We start from the raw sequence: 20383 nt of genomic DNA, 5'->3' as shown, positions 1-20383 counted from the left end.
ATTTCACTGAGAATCAGTAAAAACCACTGATTGTCAGTGAAATTCCACTGATTCATCAAAGAAAACTGGGCCACTGAATTGAAATCAGTGAAATTTTCACTGATTCAGATTTAGAGTGTAGAGATTTCAATTATTTAAATGCAAATAAAATGCAAATAAATAATTTATTGGATAATTTAATGTTTCTAAAACTTTAATTCTCATAAAGAATTTTATCAACAAATTTTTAAATAATTGCATTCCTTTGACGAATTTTAATAAAATTTTTAAAAATAATTACATTTTCCTACGAGTTTCAATAAAATTCTATTAAAAAATAAAAATTGAAATTCTGCGATCAGTTTTATTTATGAAAATAATTGTTTTTCTAAAAAGAATTTTATTATTTTTGAAAATATTTAAATGTTTGCGTAGAATTTTATTAAAATTGTTTTTAAATAATTACATTTTTTGAAAATAATTGAAATTTCGAAAAATTTTATAATTTATCAAAAAAATTAAAATTTTGACGAAAATTTCTTAAAATTCTTAAAAATAATTGAAATTTTGACAAGAATTTGATTACATTTTATAAAAATAATTGAAATTTTCGAAAAATTTTATAATTTATAAAAAGAATTGAAATTTTGACAAGAATTATACAAGTATAAAATTTATAGATATTTTTTGAAATTGAATTGAAAATGATTAAACTTATTTTAAATAATAAAATTCAAGAATAACTTTCTGAAAGTTTGTAATTTTAATTAACTTAAAATTTTTAGTTAAAAATAGTTTCAAATTTCACAAATATTTAAATTTCAGAAGGTTTTATAATAAAATTTTAATTTTTAATTGAATTTAAAATAAAATTCCAAAAAAAATTACATTTCTAATTTTTCCTCTCTTCGAAAATAATTTAATTTTTCAAAGAATTACAATTTTAATTTTTGCTGATAAATTAATACCTAAGTTTTGTTAATATAAGTTTAAAAAAAAGTCCAATTTATAATTTTCCCAAAATAAAAATTTCTACAATTATTATTTAAAATTCTAAAAAAATAGTTTTTTGAAAATATTTCAGTTCAGATTTTTTTTAAATTATTGAATTTTCCGCGAAATTTGAATTGAAGAAAATCCGAATCAAGTAAAAAAAGATGTTATTTCCCGATTTACTTTGTAAATATAGAAAGAATTTTTTTTCTTCTTTGTGGAGTTTTTTATAAATTTAATTTTCAACAAAAAATAATAATTTAACTTTATTAATAATTTAACTGTATACTTATTTACTATCTGTATAGTAATAAATAATATCGCATATAATTATTATCTTCTTTTTTTCTTCAATTTTTTTTTTACTGAAAAATCGTAGTGAAATAAATTTTCACTCTTTTTCATATTATTTTATATATTCAAGAAGTCCGTGATAATATTAAATTTAAATAAACTCCTCGCCAGGATTGCGTTTTGTATTTGATACCCATGGTTTATTTACTTCTCACGGTATTGCGGCTACTTAAATGTGGTTTTAAATACCCAACTCATCGAATTCCTTGAGAATCGGATAACTCAAGTGCAGCAAGGCCAGGATGTAATATTACTACTTACAAAACCTTTCCATGAACTTCATTGTTAAGTTGCGAGAAAAAAAAATGATTAAAGATCCTCAATATCTTCTCTTTCATATCTCCCAACGTCTGGACATTTAATTTATCTCCCATTTTTATCGCTTCTATATACACTCACGAAAATATTTTCAAATTATCATCAACAGCAAAAAAAAACACTGGAAATTTTCGCAAGTTATTATTTTTCCTATTTTTTGTTTAAAAATTATTATTTTTCCTAATTTTGGTCAGAAATAATTATTTCTTTACTAAAAAATAATTTTCAAACCAAAAATTTTATTTTTTTCGTAAAGAAATGATTATTTCTATGTTTAAAATTTATTTTTCAGTAAAGAACTAATTATTTCTATCTTTAAAAATTATTTCTTTACTAAAACACTTGAAATTTTCGCAAATTTTTAAAAATAATAAAATTTATCTTCGTGACAATTCAATTATTATCAAAAATCTTAATAAAATTCTTCGCAGAAATCCAATTATGTTAAAAAATTTACAAAAATCCTCATCAAAATTTCAATTATCTTTATAAATAATAAAATTTTTCTTCGAAATTCAATTATTTTCAAAACAATTGAATTAATTTTAAAAATAAAATAGTAAAATTGTTTGCAAAAGTTTAATATTATTCTTAAAACAATTTTAATAAGATTTCATAAAGAAATTCAATTTATTTTTAAATTTTCAATAATATTTTTCGAAAAAAATCAATTATTTTCTAAAATTGTAATAAATCTTTGGACACAATTTAATTTTTTTTAATTTTTAATAAAACTCTTCGAAATAATACAATTATTTTCAAAAATTTTAATAAAATTCTAGGAACAAATTCAATTATTTTCAGTTTTTTTTTTATTATTTTCAATTACTTTCAGGAATTTTAACAAAATTTATAAAAATAATTGAATTCATACAAAAACTTTTATTAAAATTTAAAAAAAAATAGAATTGTTACAAAGAATTTTGTTATTGAATAAAATAATTGAATTCATTGAAAAAATTAATTATTTTCAAAAATTCAAATAATTTTATTCGTAATAATTCAATTATTTTCATAAATTAATATAATACTTGGAAATAATTCAATTATTTTCAATAATTTTTATTTAAATTTAGTTCCTCAAAAGAATTTAACTATTTTAACAAATTTTAATTAATTTTTTCTCAAAAGAATTTAATTATTTTCATTCAAAAAATAATTACTTGCTTCCCAAAAATTCAAATTTTTTTTATAAATAATAAAATTTATCTTCGTAACAATTTAATTATTGTCATAAATAATAATATGCTACGAAAAAATTGAATTGTTTTAAAAAATTGAAATGAACTTTTTTGCAATATAATTCAATTATTGTCATAAATAATAAAAAATACTTCGAAAGAATTCAATTTTTTTTTTTTAAATTAAATAAAATTCTTCGCAAGAATGCAATAATTATGTTTATAAATAATAAAATTGTTCGAAAGAATTCAATAATTTTCAAGAATTTTATCAAAATTTATGAAATCAATTGAATTGTTGCAAAGAATTTGATTAATATTTTTAAAAAATGATTCAATTCTTTCAAAACTACATTATTAAAAAAAAAAACTTTTAAAAAATTCTTCAAAAGAATTTAATTATTAACACTAATTTGACTTCATTCATTTCAAAAAGAAATTAAAAAAAATTTTTAGAGACTTTTTTAATCTAAAACTTTTAAACAAATTGTTTACTTTTTTCAAAATTCGTTTGAAAAAATGTTTTTTGACGCTTAGCATTGACCTCGACATCTGGGATCTAAGAAAGTAAAAAAAAAAAATAAATAAAGAAACTAATAAAAATACTGAAATTATTTTATTTTTTAGTATAGAAATATTTATTTCTATGCTTTAAAAATTAATTTTTCAGTAAAGAACTAATTATTTCTATGTTTAAAATTATTTCTTTACTAAAACACTTGAAATTTTCGCAAATTATCATTTTTCCTATTTTTGGTTTGAAAATTATTTTTTAGTAAAGAAATAATTATTTCTGACCAAGAAAGTTTGTTTGTTAAACAATTTTTTCTTTTTTCATTCAAGAATCTTTATTTTTTGCAGAAATTTTTATTCCTCGCGTCTTCAATAATAATTATTTCTTTACTAAAAAATAATTTTCAAACCAAAAATAGAAAAAATAATAATTTGCGAAAATTTCAAGTGTTTTAGTAAAGAAATAATTTTTAAACATAGAAATAATTAGTTCTTTACTGAAAAATAATTTTTAAACCATAGAAAAAATTATTTCTTTACTAAAAAATAATTTTTTAACATAGAAATAACAATTTCTTTACTAAAAAAAATTTTCAAGCATAGTAATAATTAGTTCTTTTCTAAAAAATAATTTTTAAACAAAAAATATTGAAAAATAACTAATTAGTATTTAGAAAAAATTTATAGCTTTTTTTATGATTTGAAGACGCAAGGAATAAAAATTTCTGCAAAAAATAAAAATTCTTGAATGAAAAAAGAATAAAATTTGTTTAACAAACAAACTAATAAGCGAACTCTATATACAGACAAAAGATTTGAAATAACAATATACGCACGCTTTTGCAATTATATATTTCTGCGTGTATAAATTAGTTTTTTAAAGAATATAATGGAAAACTTTCTATTTCAGAGTGTTGATGAATTACTGTCCTTAAAATTAATGAATTGCTCTTAAAAATAGCTTCACAAATTGCATCGCAATATTATCAATGAATGATCTCGTCTTCTGATCATAAAACCGTCTTGCGAACCCATAATTACTCCCAATAATTATCGTATATTGTTACGAGCATTCTGCGGGTGAGACACGCGACTTTGTGCAATCTGTATGCAAATTGGTTTTTGCCACAAACAACGGCTATATATATATATATATAGTTGAGAAAAGATTTTTCTGCGCCTATGCGTAAAATTTAAAATAGTCGTTAAATGTGCCCATCTTCTTTGTCTTTATCTTCTTCTTCCTCATCGTTTTATTTCACTTTTTTTCCTTTTTCTTCTCATTCCCCTTGTCCTGAATTTTCTATAAAATTTCCTTTAATGTTCAAAATAATTGACTACTTAAACTCATATTATATTCAGAGAAAAATTTTCAACACATTTTTTATTATTACTGTAATTTTTTTATTTTAAATTTTCCAGAATTAATTTTTAGCAATTTTTTTTTTTTAGTTTTTAATACCCTATTTTTTCATAATTTTATTTAAAAAGTACTGTTATTGTTATAATTATTATTATTTATTTTTTTGCTTAAAGAATTTTGGGAAATCTGCCTACAGATACCTTATGGATAAAAAATTGTCCCCAAGAATTCAATTATCTTCATAAATAATAACATTCTTCGAAAGAATTCAATTATTTTTGAATATATTAATAAAATTCTTTGAACGAATTCAATTATTTTCAGCTGTTTTATTATTTTCAATTTCAATTAGTTTCAAGAATTTCAAAAATTTTATAAAAATAATTGAATTCATGCAAAAACTTTTATTAAAATTTTTAAAAACATGGAATCGTTACAAAGAATTTTGTTATTAAATAAAGTAATTAAATTCTTTGAAAAAAATCATTATTTTTCTAAATTAATAACATTCTTGGAAGTAATTAAATTATTTTCAATACAATAATTTTAATATAGTTCCTCAACAGAACATCATTATTTTCACAAATTTTAATAAATTTTTTCGTAAAAATTCAAATTATTTGTAATAAATAAATAAAATATTGCAAAAGAATTATATTATTTTTCAAAATTTTAATAAAATTCTTTGTGAGAATTTCAATTATTTTCAATAAAATTTTAATGCAATTCTTTGAAAAAATTCAATTATTTTCAATACAATAATATTTTAATTTAGTTCCTCAAAAGAATTTAATTATTTTCACAAATTTTGATAAATTTTATTCATAGAAATTCAACTTATTTTCATAAATAATTAAATACTTTGAGAGAATTAAAAATTATTTTTAAAAATTTAAATAAAATTCTTGGCGAGAATTTCAATTATTTTTAATATAATTTTATTGCAAAATCTTTATAAGAATTCAATTTTTTTCGATACAATAATTTTAATTTAGTTCCTCATCAAAAGAATTTAATTATTATTTTCACAAATTTTAATAAATTTCTTTGTAAGAATTCAAATTATTTGTGATAAATAATAAAATACTTTGAAAGAATTCAATTATTTTCAAAAAATTTTAATAGAATTCTTCGAACGAATTCAATTATTTTCAGTTTTTTAAAAATTATTTTCAATTACTTTCAGGAATTTTAACAAAATTTATAAAAATAATTGAATTCATACAAAAACTTTTATTAAAATTTAAAATAAAAATGGAATTGTTACAAAGAATTTTGTTATTAAATAAAATAATTGAATTCTTTGAAAAAATTCAATTATTTTCAAAAATTTTAGTATAATTCTTCTAACGAATTCAATTATTTTCAATAAAATAATTTTAATTTAGTTTCTCAAAAAAACTGTACTCCTCAATTATTGTCATAAATAAAAAAATATTTCGAAAGATTTGAATTATTTTCAAAAAAAAAAAAATTAAATTCCTCACAAGAATTCAATTATGTTTATAAATTAATGAAATTGTTCGAAAGAGTTCAATAATTTTCAAGAATTTTATCAAAATTTATGAAAATAATTGAATTGTTGCAAAGAATTTTATTAATATTTTAAAAAATGGATTCAATTCATCCAAAACTATGACATTATTTTCAACAAAAAAAACTTTCAAAAAATTCTTCAAATTGAAATTAAACATTTAATTACTTTTGGATTTCATTAAAATTTTAGAAAGTAATTATTGAATTCTTTTGAAAAATTTTATAACGAATTTAAAAAAATGAATTCTTTCGTGGAATTTTTTTGAAAATAATTGAATTTTTGCAATTTTACTATATATACAAAAATATAATTGAATTGTTTCATAAAGGATTTTTTATTAAAATTTTAGAAAATAATTACATTTTTTCAAAAATATTAAAATTTAAAAAAAAATGAAATTCTTTTGTGAAATTGTATTAAAAATAATTGAATTTTTGAAAAAAAAAATTTAGATAATAATTGAATTCTTTTGAAATATTTTATAAGGAATTTAAAAATATTGAATTCTTTCGTGAAATTTTCTTGAAAATAAAAATTGAATTTTTTCAAAGAGTGTAATAATATTTAAAAAAAATAATTGAATATTGTTTCGAAGGATTTATTAAAATTTTAGAAAATAATTGAAATTTTGCAAAAAATTTTACTATATTTATAAAAATAATTGAATTTTTACGAAGAATATTATTAATATTATTAAAAAGTATAAATATATTTGTCAGCCGAGTATAGTAACATCTAGAATGATTAAATACCTTAGTATTTAGACTTCCACGTGCCTTATCGTAAAAAAGTGATTGACCGACTATTTTATGAATCGATTGAAATCTCGCCTCTCTATAAAGCATATCTTTAAATCAAATCATTATCTTTTCAAAACGTATCCAATTTTAAGAACAGCTCTGATTTCCGATTCAGTTCGACTTCTACCTGATGTTCTGATTTTCATATTCTGATTGACATTTATCTTTTTTATTTACTTTTTTTTGCAACTCTCATGAGATATATAAAAATTATAGTTATCATTTTTTTTATATACTAATCAAAAATATACCAACCAAAAAAATATAAATTTGAATTAGACATATTTTAGAATTGAATTAAAAGTAATTTTTATTTATTGAATAAAAATTATGTTATTATTACTAATAATTAATAATTAATTAAAGTTGTTATTATTATTATTAATTATTAATATTATTAGCTCGAAAATAATTTTTGGTTGTCTGTATAACAAAGATAATTATGTTTGATTCAAATATATTGTTTTCTCAGAGAAGTTTTATAATAATAAAAATAGTTACTTAATTTTTTCTTCATCACATTTAATAATTGCAATGTAAATTTTTTGTTTAGAATAATAAAAATAGTTACTTATTTTTTTTTATCTCATTTAATAATTTCAATGTTAAATTTTTTGTTCTTTTAAAAAATACAAAAATTGAAATCCGTTTATTAAAAGAAAATTGTCTTTTTAGTTTCTCGTGAGGAAATTCTCTTTATCAAAATCACGTAACAACATAATGTTTATGAATAAAAAAAAAAGAAAAACAAGAGTCTTTATCCTCAGACGATATTTAACCCTGATGAATATTATCTTTTCGTGTCCGCGTCTACTTGTATTTATAAAGTGTATTCGATCAATTACCATTAATTACGAGAGAGAAAAGAAATAACATAAAACATGAAAGAATCAATAATATGTTTATTTTTGCTCTGCATTTCTCTGATTGTGAATTTAGTATCTGTAAAACGTTAGTTCAAATTAGTTTAATCCAATTGAGTCCTAATATTAGCTGCGTATATATAGCAATAATTACAAAATAATTACAATCTAAAAATTAATTTAGTTAAAAATGAAAAAAATCAAAAAAAAAATTCATCTATAGAAAAATAATAAAAAAATACAAATTAATTAGTCACAATTCGGTATAATTTTTTCATTATCATTGTCAACTTTTTGGCAGATAAAATATACGTTTTTGTAGACAATTTTCTATTTTTTTTTTTGTAAGCAAATATAATTTGCACCTATTTTTCAATTCTATTTCTTAATTAGAATTTTTTACCAAAGTCCAATTTTTTTTCAAAAAAAGAAGAAAAATTTTTTACAAAATCACAATTTTTGGAAGAATTTAATCACTTTTAAAAATTTTAATAAGAGTTCTTGCAAGGATTCAATTATCTTCATAAATTTTTGATAAATTCCTCGAAAGTAATTGAATTCTTTTAAACAATTTCATTAATTTATAAACATAATTGAATTCTTGTGACGAATTTAATTTAATTTTTTTGAAAATAATTGAAATCTTTCGAATAATTTTATTATTTATAACAATAATTGAGGAGTACAGTCTTTTGAGAAACTAAATTTAAATTATTTTATTTGAAAATAATAGAATTTTTACGAACAAAATTATTTAAATTTTCGAAAATAATGGAATTTTTTCAAAAAATTCAATTATTTTATTTAATAGCAAAATCCTTTGTAAAAATTCAATTATTTTTTAAATTTTAATCAAAGTTTTCGCATGAATTCAATTATTTTTATAAATTTTGTTAAAATTCCTGAAAGTAATTGAAAATAATTTTTAGAAAACTGAAAATAATTGAATTTGTTCGAAGAATTCTATTAAAATTTTTGAAAATAATTGAATTTTTTTAAAGAATTCAATTATTTTATTTAATAACAAAATTCTTTGTAACAATTCCATTCTTTTTTAAATTTTAATAAAAGTTTTTGCATGAAATCAATTATTTTTATAAATTTTGTTAAAATTCCTTAAAGTAATTGAAAATAATAAAAAGAATTAAGTTAATTTAATTCTTCCAAAGTATTTTATTAATTATGACAAATAATTGGAATTCTTACAAAGAAATTTATTAAAATTTTTGAAAATAATAGGTAATTAAATTCTTTTGAGGAACGAAATTAAAATGTTATTGGTATTGAAAAAAAATTGAATTCTTATAAAGATTTTGCAATAAAATTTTATTGAAAATAATTGAATTACTTCGAAGAATTTGATTAATTTAGGAAAATAATTATTTTTTTCAATGAATCTAATTATTTTATTCAATAACAAAATTCTTTGTAACAATTCTATTTTTTTTCTAATTTTAATAAAAGTTTTTGCATGAATTCAATATTATTTTTATGAATTTTGTTAAAATTCTTAAAAGTAATTGAAAATAATAAAAAAAAACTGAAAATTAACATTTATTAAAAAATTATTTTAATAAAGTTTTAGAAAATAAAAGATATAAATAATAATTGAATAATCTATTAAATTTGTCGAAAAGGAATAAAAAAATACAGTGGGAAATATTTCTATTCATGCGCGATAAGGAAACTCGAGAAATACAATAAACATATATTTGCAAATCTGAGAGTGAAATTTGTTAGATTTTTTTTTTTTTTTTTTTTTTTTTTTTTTTTGTAATAAGCGACTTTATGGAAATGCACCCGGGTGTTCGACAACTCTCAAACTGTCAGAGCGTTCGCCTTTTTAACCGGATGTGATGTCGTGCGTAAGAATATTAAAGTTACTACTTGACATTATAATAACGATTATCGTGTACCTTTTGCCCCTCTTATATAAAAAAAAATGGAGAAAAAAAAGAAGAAAAAAAAGCGAAGACAGCAGCAGCTCCAATATTGCCCGAATACTTATTTAAATGTTGCGCTTAATTATTGCGACCAACTCGGTGGGTCGCATTTTTAATGCGACGACTTGCTAAATTAATTGAATTTTTGCAAAAATTTACTGAAATGCCTATGGTAAATTAAATTTCTCAAAACTGCTAGTCTGAATGTTGACTGGCCTTTATTAAAACATTCTCTTTCGCTTTATTTAATGTCAAAATTATAATGAAGTGAGTATAAATAATAATAAAATAAATTATAAAATGTAAAATAAATAATAAACGAAAAATTGTATAGAGAGAGAAAAGAAATATATATATGTATATATAGTTACGTATATATATATGTATACGTAATGTTGCATTTCGTGTATTTAAAATATATGTCCATGTTATAAATTTCTGACAAGAGATATATATCTGTCTTGCGCTTAAAACGTTTTATTCGCAATAATAACTTTTAACAAGAAATATACTAATGATAAGTAAAAATGTTTTATAAAATGTAAAAGAAATTGGTCCACTTAATAAATTAAGCCAATCAAAGATGGAAACCGGTTTAAAATGGAACTGACCACCCTGTGTATTATGTGTATAATTTTTTTTTTTTTAATTTTATTTCTTAGTTTATTTTTTATTTTATTTTATTTTTTGTGAGAGACAACTTGTCTCAGGTGGAAGATCTTTAATGTTGCCGACTTTTCTGTCCCCCATGAAGCGCTTAATCATTTAATCTGGCGAATTCAAACTTCTTCAGAAGTTCTATTTTATTGAATTTTTAATATTTACGAAATTTCTTCTTTGTATCTTTGCTATTTTTTTACTTTCCTTTTTCTTCTCTTCTTTCTTTATTTTTATATTTTTCTATATTTTACTATTTTTACTTTTCTTTCTTTACTCTCCTACTATTTTTATTTTACTTTTTTACTTTCCCTTTTTTTCTTTTTTTTCTTTTTTTTTCTTTACTCTCCTATTTTTTTTATTTTACTTTTTTACTTTCCTTTTTATTCTTTTATACTTTTTCGTGAATTTACTTTTTTACTTTCTTTTCTTTTCTCTCTTGTCTTTTTTTTCTTTATTTTTTTTTACTCTCCCATTTTTTTTATTTTTTTTTTTCTTTGTTTACTCTTATTTTATTTTATTTTCTTTCTTCACTCTTCTATTTTTCTTATTTCACCTTTTTTCTTTATTCCTTTTTTCTCTTTATTTAATCTTATTTTCTCTAAAATATTTTTCTAGAAAAATTTGCTGCAAAGAAATTTTTTCTTTTCAGGTTTAAATTTTAAAAAAAATGATAGTCTTTTATTTCTCCCATAATTTATTTTTATTTTATTAACTTAGAGACGGCAATTTTTTTCTATTGTTGCAAATTTTTTTTCTATGAATAGAAAATTCAAAACTAATTGCAGTAATTTTTGATAATTATTATAATTCGTAATAAAAAATAATATTTTTCAATTCAAATGAAAAATTTCCAAGAAAATAAATTATTAAATCGAATTAAATTTCTTCATTTCAATAAAAATTATTTGGTTCCAGTAAATTAAAATTTAAATTTATTTGAGCTAAATAGGATTTATTTTTTATTACGAATTATAATAATTAACATAAATTACTGCAATTAGTTTTGAATGTTTTAAACTAAAAGAAATTTTTTTGAACCACATTTAATTTGTTTGCAACGAATAAAACATTTTTGAATCAAATAAGATTTATTTGAACTAAATAAAATTTATTTTCAAGAAATAATATTTATTTGAATCAGTTAAATTCTATTTACTTCAAATATCGAAATTATTGGTTCAAATTTATTTTATTTAAATAGAAAAATTATTTGATTTAAGTAAATATTTATTTTATAATTTTTATTTTATAATAGACGAGAAATCGGTTATTTTAATCAAATACATTTTTTTCCTCAGTGTAATTTAATTCAATTATAATAAAAAAAATAATAATATTTATAATAAAAAGGGGAAGAGAGAATATTATAATGAAAAATTTTTCCTCCATATTTTTGTATATTCCTTACTGTATTCTTTTTCATGATTAAAAAATTGATAATAATTTCATAATATACTATATACTTAGAAATTAATTACAATCATTTTTTATCGCGATTTGATAAAATTTTCTACTTGCTTTTGAAAATTTGGATTTTTGAGTATCCGCATTCCACGAATATGATAAGAATTTTTTTTTTTTGCAATAATAATATTCAACATCCTTTTATCATTATCCTTCATTTGACGAAACTTAATTAATTAGGCTAATTATTAAATTTGAAAAACTAATATAAATAAGGAGTACAGAAATAGTTTTAATTATTAGTAAATTATCGAAAGTTTAAATAAATTGATAGAACAAGTTTTTTATTTTATTTTTTTATTTTAGGTATTTTATTTTTTTATTTATTTTATTCTTTTTATTTTATTTATTTTATTATTTTTTATATTTTTCTCCTAATATTATATTGACGATTTAAATAGAATAAGCTGATTTAGAATCGCCTTAGATTACACATTATTATCAAGGTTCAATCAGAAACTTAATTATAAACTTTTCATTATTAAACTGATAAAACTGAATTCCAGATTGAAATCTCTATATTACAATTTAATGACGCAATTTTCTCAAAATTTGCCACCATAGAAAAAAATTTTTTTTTAAAAATAAATTAAATTATAAAAAAAAATTTTTTTTTATAATCTTTTCTTTTTTAATTTAAAACCTGAAGAGAGAATTTTCATTTGCAGAAAATTGTCTTGGCAACAGTACCAAAAAAAAGTGTGTACGTATATAATGAGATAAATTTTTCTCATTTGACACACAACAGAAAATGACAAATTATATTAATTATTATGTACGAATTTAATTTTAATGACGTCGTGTATATTTAAATTTTTGTAGACTTAAATTGTTGGGAATATTTTTCTTTTTGCAATTAATAATTTATAATTATACTCTTATCAAATCAGATTAAAAAATAATACATTTATTCCATATTATTTCTAATTTAACATTCGTTTATTTTTTGAAAACAAAAAATCTTAATTGGAAAATTGAATACGTTGCATATTTAGAGAAATATTAATAATTAAATTCATTATTTTCACGTCGTAAAGTCTAAGATAGAAATTTCATCTCGTTTCCTTCAAAACAATTTGACAATAATAGTCGACGCAGAGACGAGGAGAAAATAATTAATTTCATTTCAAAAGGGGTTGTTCTTGAAATTTTTGTTTTAATTATTCCTGGCTTATTAATTATGATTATTATCACTAATATTATTCATATTAATATTAATAATAATATTAAATATTTAATAATAATATTTATAGTAAAACATTGAATTTAACGATCATAGAATATTTTAATAATAATAGTTTAATAATAATTTATTGAAATTAATTTAAATAAATTTTACTATAAAAAAAATATTTTCTTCTTTTTCAAATATTGAAAACATATAACTTTACCAGAACAATTTATTAGACAGAATTTTTTTTTATTGAATTTATTTACCGATTATTGAAATAATTGAAAATTGAGATGTTTCTTGTGAATGTTAATAAATATAGATATAAAAATCTCATGACAATATACATTTTCCCTTGAAAAGCGACCAAACAAAAAAGGATTATTTGTGATTAGCGTTATCGCTTTTATCACAAATTCTGTGTTATGTTATTTACACTGTTGCATTCACTATCGTAAGGAATTTCTAGTTGTCGTAGTCTAGAGACAGACTCAATTTCCTTAAAAATTGAAAAAATATATAATATTAATTTTTTTATTTTCAATTTACAAGAAAAATAAATATACGGAAAATAATTATTTTTTTTCCTATTGTAAATTAATTGTTTAGAAATTATCTGATAAGAATTCTGTGATTTTGTATGACAATCTTTTAATTCCTTCTTTTCTTGATCAATTATTTACAATAAAAAAATTTGCAAACAAATATTATTATTTTGCGTTTGAAAAATTTTTTTTTCCTTCATCATTGATTTGATTTTTTCATTTTTTATTTTTCATTTTTTTTTTCATCATTGAAGTTCAAAAAATTTACTGACGTGATTTTTGTAAGAGTTTCGTTTAAAATTATTATAAATAACTAAATTATACTATTTTTTTAAAGAAAAAATTTTGAAATTACTTTTTTTTTCCATAAATTTGCGTGAATAAGTGAGTAATAAAATTCTTTGTAAGAATTCAATCATTTTTAATAATTTTAATCAAAATTCTCTGCAAATATTCAATTATTTTCATAAATTTTGATAAAATTCTCGAAAATAATTGAATTCTTTTGAACAATTTTATTATTTACAAACATAATAATTAAATTCTTGCGAAGACTTTTATTATTTATGACAATAATTGAATTATTGCAAAAAATTTTATTATTTATGAAAATAATTTCAATTTTTGCAGAAAACTTGATTAAAATTTGTGAAAATAATTAAATTCCATTTTTTCTTAAATTTTAATAAAAGTTTTTCTATGAATTCAATTAGTTTTTTAAATTTTGTTGAAATTCTTGAAAGTATTTGAAAATGATAAAAAAAACTAAAAATAATTGAATTTGATGAAAGAATTTTATTCATATTTTTTGAAAACAATTGAATTCTTGTTACGAAGATAATTTTTATTATTTATGAAAATAATATGAATTTTTTCAAAGAAATTTATTAAAGTTTGTGAAAATAATTGAAATTCTTTTGAGAAACTAAATTATTATTATTATTGTATTGGAAATAATTAAATTCATATGAAGAATTTATTTAAAATTGTTTTGGAGAATAATTAAATTATTTCGAAGAATTTTATTAATTTATGAAAATAATTGAAATTTTACGAACAATATTATTAAAATTTTTGAAAATGATTAATTTTTTCAAAGGAATCAATTATTTTATTTAAGAACAAAATTCTTTGTAACAATTCCATTTTTTTTTTTAAATTTTAATAAAAGTTTTGTACGAATTCAATTATTTTTATAAATCTTGTTAAAATTCGTGAAAGTAATTTGAAAGTAATTTTAAAAAAACTGTAAATAATTGAATTCGTTCGAAGAATTCTTTTCAAATTTTTGAAAATAATTGAATTTTTTCAAAGAATTCAATTACTTTATTTAATGACAAAATTCTTTGTAACAATTCAATTTTTTTTTTAGAATTTTAATAAAAGTTTTTGTATGAATTCAATTATTTTTATAAATTTTGTTAAAACTCTTGAAAGTAGTTGAAAATAATAAAAAAAAAATGAAAATAATTGAATTCGTTCGAAGTATTCATTTCGATGAAAATAATAAATAGTACCTAATAATTAATTAGTTAATTACTTAATTTGTAAATTTTTTAAATTTTGTATCTGAAATTTTACTCGAAAATAGAAGTTGATATTCAAAAATAAATTTTTTTAGGGTAATTTGCACAATAAATTGAATACCGCGATTCGAACATTTCTTAGTTTTTAATAAATGTAATGAGTGAATTAAAAAATTTGCTTTTTAAATAAATGTAATAATTTTAGTTTAATAATAAAATTTTAATAAATTGAATTAATTTTTTTTTAATTAAATTTTTAATAAATTGTTTTAGTTTCTGATGAACGACAGCAGTTAAATAAGTTTTATTTTTTCTGAACTAAAAAGTGTGATAATTTGATATCTCCTCTATATTAAATTTTTAATTATCAAATATTATTAAATGATAAATGCAAAAAACAGGAAAAAAATTTGGAATATAAAATAGAAAAAGACTTGCTGTGTATAAAAATAATAATGAGAAAAACAAATTGTTGACTGTTTCAGAGCACCGGATTACACAAAAGGAATCTTTCAAAGCATTGGCTTTAAGGAGTTTCACAATTACTTGATACTGCCCGAAGAGGAAAGAAACAGCCAGAAGGTATTATATATACATATTAAAAGACCAATAGTTGCTTCTACATAATAATATTATAAAGTTCTGCGCCTTAAATCCCGTAACGCACAAACACCGCATGTTGAGAAAAGTGGGTTAGGCATCAGAGTAGTTTGTCAGTGTCACATTGTATTGGAAGATATTGATTCTCGTTTGTAAATTATACACGATTGCAATATACTGATATTGAAAAAAAAAATCGTACACACATTCTACTATATAAAATGCCCCTAGGGCTGTACCTATTCCATAAACATTCAGAACATTTTCAACTGTCAAGAAAACAATTTTATGACCACACACAAGCTTCATAGTATTAGAGAAAAATTTGCCTTTTGTAAATAATAGAAATTCCTCTTTGTCATATGTTTGAACGATAATTTTATTTTTGTTTTCGTTTTTTTAATGATGCGAGAGAAGGTCTTGTTTTCTTTTCCATAAGATTTTATTTCAGGAGAATGATACACTGAAAAAAAAATGTATTTAATTCAAATAAACCGATTAACTGTCTATTATCAATTAAATATTTTTTAATAATAATTTTTCTTTTATATACGTCTTCCAAAAATCGAAAAAAAAATTAATTTATTAATCGGTTGTTTGAATCAAATAAATTTTTCTGTTCAGTGATATAATGATTGCTGGAGAAAAAAATTGTATTTTCTTTATTATTTGCTCTTGATACTTGAGTTGGGAGTTTATATACATATATATGTTTTATTGTAGAGAGAAAAGAATTTATTCGAGATTATATATTTTCATATATACTTTAGATTACATTCTAATATCTTTTTAATTTTAGGGACAGCAGATGTTACAAGAAAGCATTGCGGAATTGAAATTAGTCACAAGGAGATACGCCAGGAAGCAGAGGAAATGGATAATGAATAGAATGATTCGTCGAACTGATAGACAAGTATTAATTAATCTTAATTATACGCAATTAGTTAATGAAATTAAACTTTTTTATTAATTACCTGAATTCAAGACTCTGCGAATTGTAGAAAGGGGAATTTTATGTACGGAAAATTGTAACCTATTTGATTTTTCAATTTTTGTTCTGCTCCAATTTTTTTCTTTGTTTTTTTTTTTTTGTATAATCGTCTTGAAATGTAAAATTGATTTTTTTCCTTATTATTATTTATTTCTCAGGGATTGAAGTTAGTCCCCCTTTTTATTTCCTTAAATTAATACGAAGAAAAAAAATTATTTGATTTAAATAAGCGATTACTTGACTATTAACAAACAAATATTTAATTGCATCAAATAATTTTTGCTTGAACCAATTAATTTTTATTTGAATCAAACAACTTTTTTTTAATCAAATAATTTTTATTCGAAACAAATATTTTTTGTTTGAATCAAAGAATTTTTGTTTGAATCAAATAATTTTTACTCGAATCAAATAATTTTGGTTTGAATCAAAAAATTTATATTTAAATCAAATAATTTGCGTTATTTGAACCAATAATTAAAATAATTTCAGTATTTGAAGTAAATACCATTCAAATGATTCAAATAAAAATTATTTGATTGAAGAAAATATTTATTTGATAATTAACAAGTAATCGGCTATTTGAATCAAATAAATTTTTTTCAGTGTAAAATCCCCTAAAACTCCTTCTTCTCTTTTCCCCATTCTTTAAAAAAAATTAACAAAAATTGTCACTTTTTGTTCAACAAAAAAAAAACTTAATTCTTTTAAAGAAAAAAATTTTAATTTTTTGAAACTTAAAAATCTTTTTATATCTTCTTAGAGTTTTTAAACTTGGAATTTTTCTTATACACTTTCGAAATGAAGTTTACTAATATTTACAAAAATTTAATTCGAATATAGAAAAATTCATAGAATTTAAAAGTAAAAGTAGCATTAGAATAATTTGTTACTTAATTTGAAAAAATCCCTTTTTTGAATCTGAATCTTCGTTTAAAAAATTAAAATTCCCTTTTTTAATCTGAATCCTCTTTTTAAAAATTAAAATTCCCTTTTTTAATCTAAATCCATTTTTGAGAATAATAAAATCCCCTTTTTTTAATCTAAATCCTCCTTTCAAAAATTAAAATCCCATTTTTGTAATCTGAATCCTCTTTTAAAAATGAAAATTCCTTTTTTTAACTAAAGTTACACGAAAAAATCACTGTCATCCCTGTTTTTTTTTAATACACAATTTTCAATTTTAAAATCATTTGTAGTTTTGTAAGTTTATTGTATTTTTGCACTTTTTAAAAAAAAATTTCCACAGTATTGTTAAATTTAAGAAAATTTTGTATATTAACAAACAAAAATATTATCAGGATTAACACAAATAAGGGAAAACGGAATTTTATCAAAAGTACTGTAAAAATATTCAATTTTCAAAATTCATGAGAATATTCTGGACCTTTATTTCTAAATTACCTTTAAAAATATTTTTAAAAAATTTAATTTTGAATTAAATTGAAGAATAAAAAATATTCTTCTTGAATTTTTTTGTGTGTACCTTATAAACTTTGAAATCACCACAAGGACTGGGGAAATTTTCAATTTTTGCAAATATTTTGTAAATAAATAAAAATTAAATTTTCTATTTCTGACAATAATTAAACTTAACAGAATTTTGAAATTGAATTTATTTTAAATTTAATTTCATTCTTGAATGAAACTAATTTTTAAATATAATTAAAACTATCGATGACGTTTTTTTATTGTGACGAAAATTTTGCTGAAAATAGAATTGATTTTTTAAAATGTATTTCATTAAATTTTTTGAAAGAATCGAATTTTTTCTCGAATTATTATTAAAATTCCAGAGAAATCAATCACATTGAAAATTTTTAATTACAGTTTATCGAAAAAATAAATGAATTTTTAAATTGCGCGAAAATTCTTTTGAGAAATTAAATTATTTTCGAAAAATTACATTACAATATTTTTAAAAAGCTAATTCTTAGAATTTTTTTATCATAAATTTTTAAAATTCAATTATTTTGAATATTTTTGCTTATCTATTTTCAATAGTTCACCTTTAACTTAAAAAAAACATTGAAGAGTTACAGTGATAGAATTATTATAAAAAATTGAATTTTTTATTCAAGTGATTGAATTCTCGAAGATCTTTTGGAAAATTATTAAAAATATGTGATTCAAAGAAATTTAGTTAAAAATTTTTATAAATCCTTCAAATTTTCAAGGTTTAAAATTTTGTTTATAATTATTTATGATTATTTATAATTATTTATGATTATTTATAATTATTTATGATTTTTTATAATTATTTATGATTATTTATAATTATTTATGATTTTTGAAAATAATTGATTGTCAGAAGATTTGAAATTGAAATTTAGAAAATTTCAATCCCTGTGTAAAAATAATTGGTAAATATTTAAATATTTATTCATTAGGTATTTATTTTCATATTTAAAAATGAATTTTTATTAATTGAAAAAATTTATCAAAATGTTGCAGGTTCCATCCATTTATTCTTTGAATTGTACCAATATTGACAAATGGACAAACGACGTGCTTGATCCAGCGATAGAAATCGTTACCTCTGTTATTCGGGGCGAGCAACCAAAACAAATGTCAATGAATGAAAATGTTGAAAAACAAAAGTCAACGGACATTCTTAATGATACGCCTCACTTTTGCGAAGTAAGTTTTGATTAAATATAAATTAATTTCCTCCCAGTTAAAAATATTTGTATATAAAAGCAAAAAATAGAATAATAAAAATAAAAATATGAAATCAAATATTAAAAAGTTTTTGTTTTACAGATTTGCGAAAGACTGTTTGTGGGCGAATTACAATGGAACATCCATCTGAAGAGTATTAAGCATCAAAAAGTTATAGAAAAGAAAAAACGATTAGAAAAAAGTAAAATGGAACAAACAGCGTGAACAAGGTATTAAATAATTAGGTCTGTTTTTTTTTCGAAAATTATAATTTTTTTCTCGAAATTTTAATTTTCTTTTCAAATAACAATTTAGACTGGTTTTAATTGTATTGATTTCTTTTGATATTTCTAAAGGAAGTAATGTACAATTGAACAAAAAAATTTTTTTTATTAACATGTATGATTTACATGTTTGTTAATAATAATCACTGTGATGAACGAATTTTTTTTCGTATCCAAAGATAGAAAAAAAGAACTGAATAAATAATCAACTGTTGGAAATGTAGATTTGTTTTTTTGTATTTGTCGTTACATTCGATGAACACAAGATAAATGTGATACGTAGGTAAAGTAGAATTCGTGATTTCAAATTTTAATCGTCAAAAATATTGTTGATAAATCGTTTAAATTATTTTTAAACAAATTTATTTTTTAATCACAATGTACCATTGTTAAGAAAATTTCTTCTTTTTATGGTAATTTTTTTTTCTACCTCAAATTTTGATATTTAGTTTGCAATTTTTTTTCTAACTAAAAATCCTAAAAATTAATGCCACTTGTAGATTTATTTATTTATTTTAAATACTGACAAAGTAGGAGTTGCGTAATTATTATTTTGAAAATTATTTTTAATTTCGAACTAATTTTTCTATTTGACTATCGAATTTTTCTTTGGCCAAAAGAAATGAAATTTTGTCAC

At 19.6% G+C, this 20383-nt stretch overlaps 1 protein-coding gene across 1 annotated transcript in view; it reads left to right on the top strand.

Annotated features, from left to right (window-relative positions):
• LOC122508386 (tRNA dimethylallyltransferase) overlaps window positions 1-19969 on the top strand; it is a 204266-nt gene extending 184297 nt beyond the window's left edge. Inside the window, exons 6-9 of the mRNA XM_043621687.1 lie at window positions 15696-15792; window positions 16610-16723; window positions 19256-19441; window positions 19565-19969. Of these exons, the coding sequence (XP_043477622.1) occupies window positions 15696-15792; window positions 16610-16723; window positions 19256-19441; window positions 19565-19687 (520 nt within the window). The 3' untranslated portion in view covers window positions 19688-19969. The remainder of the gene's footprint in view (window positions 1-15695; window positions 15793-16609; window positions 16724-19255; window positions 19442-19564) is intronic.
• Window positions 19970-20383: the final 414 nt, after the last annotated feature.

The sequence above is a fragment of the Leptopilina heterotoma genome, unplaced genomic scaffold (genome assembly GCF_015476425.1).
Source record: "Leptopilina heterotoma isolate Lh14 unplaced genomic scaffold, ASM1547642v1 Lhet_54, whole genome shotgun sequence".
Lineage (NCBI taxonomy): Eukaryota > Metazoa > Arthropoda > Insecta > Hymenoptera > Figitidae > Leptopilina > Leptopilina heterotoma.
The sequence above is the reverse complement of the archived record's forward strand: the minus strand, read 5'-3'. Positions and strand labels throughout refer to the sequence as shown.